This window comes from Olea europaea, unplaced genomic scaffold (genome assembly GCF_002742605.1).
Source record: "Olea europaea var. sylvestris unplaced genomic scaffold, O_europaea_v1 scaffold9094, whole genome shotgun sequence".
NCBI lineage: Eukaryota > Viridiplantae > Streptophyta > Magnoliopsida > Lamiales > Oleaceae > Olea > Olea europaea.
Genome location: NW_019267572.1, coordinates 418 through 5,602, shown reverse-complemented (window position 1 = coordinate 5,602; position 5,185 = coordinate 418). Strand labels below are relative to the sequence as shown.

The window sequence follows — 5,185 nt, the reverse complement described above, 5'->3', positions numbered from 1 at the left end:
CCAAAGTTCCAATCTATTGCTCTTTGTGTGGCTTCAATATCGTCGGAAGAGTTTGTTTTCGGTTCATACCAGAAGGAATCAAGTGATATTCCAATTGACCCACGTTGCACTTTCTAGAATAAAAAATAGGTAAATCAAAATAATCTACTTGAATGATAAGTAATTATATACTTTTAAGATTTTATTTCATTTCTTATGGTTACCTGGTACTTTTTCTTATAAATGTCCACTGCTGCAGCGTGTGAAAGAAGCACGTTGTGGCCAACAATATAAGGCTCATTAGCAGAATTTCCAGCCCTGCAAAATGCGTGAAGAAGAATGGAACAACGCCCCGGTGCTTGAAGCCCGACATCAAAGCCTTGTACAGACATAGTATGAGGCTCGTTGAATGTAATCCAATGCTTTACTCTGTCTCCAAATTCCTTGAAGCATGTTTCGGCATATATTGCAAAGTCTTTTCTGTAAAAAGAATAAATTCAAGCTCTCTTTTTTGTTTAATTCTTTGATACTAGTAATTACAAAAACAAAAAGAACATATCTTGTTAAGTTAAAAGATTATCGACTTACATGCTTTGCGGATTAAGCCATCCGGTGTATCTATCTTCCAAACTTTGAGGAAGGTCCCAATGGTAAATAGTCACATAAGGTTCTATACCTGCATACATAAAATATCAAGTTTCAGTAATTTTTAATGGAAAAGCATAATTTAGCGCGGTTTGATCAAATAGCAAGATTACCGTTGGCCAGTAAAGCATTGATGAGATTATTGTAATGATTAATTCCTGCTCGATTGATTTGCCCTGTACCATCTGATAACAGAAACAGATAATGAGAACTTCCAGATTGGGTTTGCTGTGAGATTTTGCAGAAAATGGTACTCAAGAGACACTTCATTCTGTTTGTTTTTTCTCCCGGAAGTGGGAATTGGGGGCTTAATCTAGTAAGCACAAGAAAGTACGATGATCGGGGTGATATGAACTATTTACAAGGTACTGGCTTATCGTCACCGAGCTAAAAGTGCAAAAATTCAGGAGCTAATTCAAACATTCTGTTCCTTTTAAGAAAAAGCAGAGGAATGTGTTTCAAGAAACAAGCAAATTTTACGCGTTGAATGTTAAAGAAGTCCTTTGAAAGAAAGCTCACTAGGGTAAATCCTGGACCAAGCAATTGAAAACCTGTAGGCATCCATTCCCAGGTCTTTCATAAGCTGTATATCTCCCTGCATTAAGACAACCATAAGATGTTGTATGCTACCTTTGTTCAGAACGTTCAGTACTCGACTCCATACTTAACAAAAACTTATAATTCTTTTTTATTTCTTAATACTGTGAAGTACTATATAATCATAGAAAACTTACGGGATAAACGTGATACTGATTCACAGCTACATCTGCATTGCTAAAGTCAATGACCTTACCTATGAAAACAAAAAATTGATGTTATCTCTAATATGGTGACATTTGCATATATTATCGAAAAAGAAGTCTATATTAAGTGCGAAAACGAAGATAAAAGTCCATGTGTTGTTTTGTTTCACAATATTTTCAGACTTTTTACCAAAGGAATGTGCAAATTTGTCCCAGATTGCTGAACCTCTTCCATCCTCCTTGACAGCTCCTTCAAACTGCAAAGTTGAATTGATAATTAAAGAACATCTAGGGTCCATTTGATTGTGAAGAGGGAATTTGGATGAAAAGAAAATGAATTTTAGGAAATTGAATTGCCTAGAAATTGTTTTCCTGAGAATTGTAAATTATTGTGTTTGATTGATATAATTATACATGTGGAATTCGTTGAAATAAATGTATTTTTTGGTGTTCGTTTGACTTTATTTTATATGAAAATTGTCAATTAAAGTGATAAAATCTATTGCCAAAAAACAAAAAAAAATAAAATTTAAGAAGATCATTTATCTCTTGATGTTCGTTTGACTTTGTTTTCCATGGAAATTGTCAATTATAAGGAAATATTTTTTTACAATAATTCTTAAAATTTGTCTCCATTGAAAAAAAATTAAAATTAAAAAAAAATAAGCTACAGTACTGAGAATTGGAATTCTCACCAATATGGAATTCTCACCAATTCCACAAAATCTAAGAAAAGAGGCTTGTGAGTGGGTTGCCAAGAAAATTTGGGGTATCAAACCAGGAAAAAGTAAGAAATGGAATTCCCAAGAAAAAAAAAACACAATCAAATATGGCCTTAAAGACTACATAGGAAGAATAATATACTGGAACCAGAGCCGATCCTAAAATTTATGAGGCCCTAGGCAACAAATTGTTACAAGGAAGAATAATATACTGGAACCAGAGCCGATCCTAAAATTTATGAGGCCCTAGGCAACAAATTGTTACAAGGCCCTTAAATATAATTTTTTTTAGTAACTATAGAAGTCTCTTTAATACCAATTATGATAAATTCAAATTCTATATATATATATATATTATTTATTTATTTTTTTGATAGATCTTGTTATCTTGGTAGATAGAAAAATACAGCAAAATATATCACTATGCAATAGTTTAATTAAAGATCCATTTTATTTCTTAAACAAGAATGTAAGTTAATGACCCAAGTAATTTGGACCTCTTATTTAGACCAATTTTATTGTTGTATTTTAAAGGGCTAGAGACCCAACCCAAAAAACAAGGAAATATTTTGTTGGGTCTCGGAGTTTTAATTTAAATTTTTTTTTTTTTTTTTATATGGCCTCTTCAAGTTGGAGGCCCTAGGCAATGGCCTTGATTGCCTTGGGCCAGGGCCGGCCCTGGTGGAAACAGATATAGTAATTCATGACCTTTACACACTGGCAATTTTCAGTCTTCAATTGAGTGTCAACAGAGGCAAACAAGCAGAAGTAAACTGAACCACCTCATTGAAAGCTTAAACTATTAGGCAGCGAGCAAACACTAAATACTTTAATTAGTGTTGAACATGTTCCAGCACACGTGGGCCAAATTCATTATTTATAAAAAGTCTCATAGGCGCACAATTTTCATAAGTGAGCACGGCAAATTTTAATGCAAATTTTTTAGGCTTCCCATACAAAGCTTGAGCTACGTTGGGATACTATAAATAGTCAAAATCATTTATTTCAAGTACACATATCGACGAATTAGAAGAGATGTCAACCGGCAACCATATCTGGAAACCAGGATTTGACTTCCAAACAGCGAGAGAGGGTAGGCACCTATAATTTCATTAGTCAATAGTCGGATCTTCTGCACATCTCCCCCAGAAGGGAATTTTCTCTACTCCCCCAATTTTCACTTTACGCCACGCCGACTCCACTTTCCTCATAAGATGTGGAATTAGACCGAGAAGATAACAACAGATGTGCCCCGTTCTGTCTTATCCAAACGGGGATTTCATAGCTACTAATTATTATACACACATTTTGTGAGACTCGTTGTTCTTCTTTATAAATTTCAATTAACTATATGTTTTATTCGGCATACGACAGGGTATTCATAGAAGCATTTCAAAGATATGGGGTAGAAGAGAAAGGGCGATTAAGCCAATTCCCCTCAATATTTCGTGGAGTTTCCCTCGTGCGCAGAGGTCATTAACATGTCCCCACCATTATCTAATGGAATCTCTCTTGAAATGATAAACATGCCCTTCTATAATAAAATCATTGATTGAAAACCACCCTCCTAGAAATCAACATCAGTTGCAAATAAATCCCTACTTAATCGTGCTTTCTTAATTTATTTTTTATTTTTATTTTTTTTATGGAAAAAATACTTTCTTAATTTTACATATTCTCTTCTAATACATCTTTCGTGCTCAATTTTAATATTTTACGTTCTAATTTATTTATTTTTTAAGAACACAAAGACGTTTGTCCATCTATAGTTCTACTCAGAACAACATATGAAAGATGTCTGAAGTGATAAAATCAATTCCCAATTAGCCCATTTTTGACATCCATTAAATCAAAACTCCATTTCTCTCAAACTCATTTTCAACTAACACATTCACAAAATAAAATATTTTATGCATAAATGCAAACATTTTTCCTATATTTTAACTAAACATTCTTAAAAAAAATCACTATTCCAAACTAATTTTCCTCGGAAACTCATTTTAATGAATGTCAACTAGGGGCTTAATATGTATTGAAATCATAAGCCACATTATGGGGGGGACAAACTTTGTTAAAGACAAAAAAGAAAAAGGTAAGGTACAAATGACAGCAAAAGAAGACGCTGCAAAATCCAAACCGGGAAAGAGAAAGTGACATTACATACACACACACACGCGTATGAAATTGATCTTTCAAGTATCGATGTTGAGTTTATATTAAGCATTGATAATGTATCATATAAATCCATCGGTGGATAAAGTTCGGTCAGTTGAAAAGTTGATAAAATTTTAACCATGTTTTATGAAACAAGGACATAATGCGTGGTGCATGTTGAACAGAAAGAGAGTTAGAGATGAAATAAACTAACCTGATATGCAGAAGATGCCGTCCCAAAAACAAAACCCTTTGGAAAACTTGCTCTGCTAATGTTTTGTCCACAGCATATCATAATCTGGAGCACAACACCCACAACAAATGTGGTTATCAATCCTAAGTTTCTACTTCCCAACATTATATGCAGATAGAAAGAGAGAGAGAAAGAGGTGAAAGTTTCTAAACACTATCTATAGAGAGAGGAAGACAGAGATTATATGAGTGTATTCAAGAAAAGTTGTATGATCCAAATTGTTGGCTGTTGAGTGAAGCAACAATGGTGGAGTATGTGGGTAAACTGTAAAGAGAGAGAGAAATGATAAACGTGGTGTTGGTTTTTTTCTTCATTCTCGGCTATAAAAACTATCAATTGGCATTTCCCACCAAGTATTCTAGTTGTTTCTTATGCCGTTTGTTCTCTTCGCACTTGTGCTCTTCCTATTTGTGGCACCATTTTCTTTTAAATAATCATATTCATTTGGAGTTTAAATAATCATGAGCTTATGTGATGGTAAAGCTATTGTCATATTTGCCCCCCACTAAATTAATATTTATTTTTCCCTCCCCTATTCTCGACCACGGAATCTTTCATAAAATAATATTATACGTAAAAATTGAAAAAAAAAAATTTCTTCTTTTTAAATCACCCGATAAAATACATTAGAGGGCTTTTTATGTATGAAGTTCATTCGAACTTCATTAAATGATGTGACAATAACATAT

At 33.5% G+C, this 5,185-nt stretch overlaps 1 protein-coding gene across 1 annotated transcript; it reads right to left on the bottom strand.

The window, feature by feature from the left end:
* Positions 1–5: 5 nt before the first annotated feature.
* LOC111392261 (beta-glucosidase 34-like) lies at positions 6–4,918 on the bottom strand (the record flags this gene model as incomplete). Its single annotated transcript, XM_023017557.1, has 8 exons — positions 4,458–4,918; positions 1,558–1,624; positions 1,359–1,417; positions 1,144–1,219; positions 738–809; positions 568–655; positions 204–459; positions 6–113 (listed from the first exon to the last, which is right to left on the bottom strand). Coding segments are annotated over exons 1-8 (870 nt in total), but the record flags the coding sequence as incomplete, so codon positions are not given.
* Between the last annotated feature and the right edge of the window lie 267 nt (positions 4,919–5,185).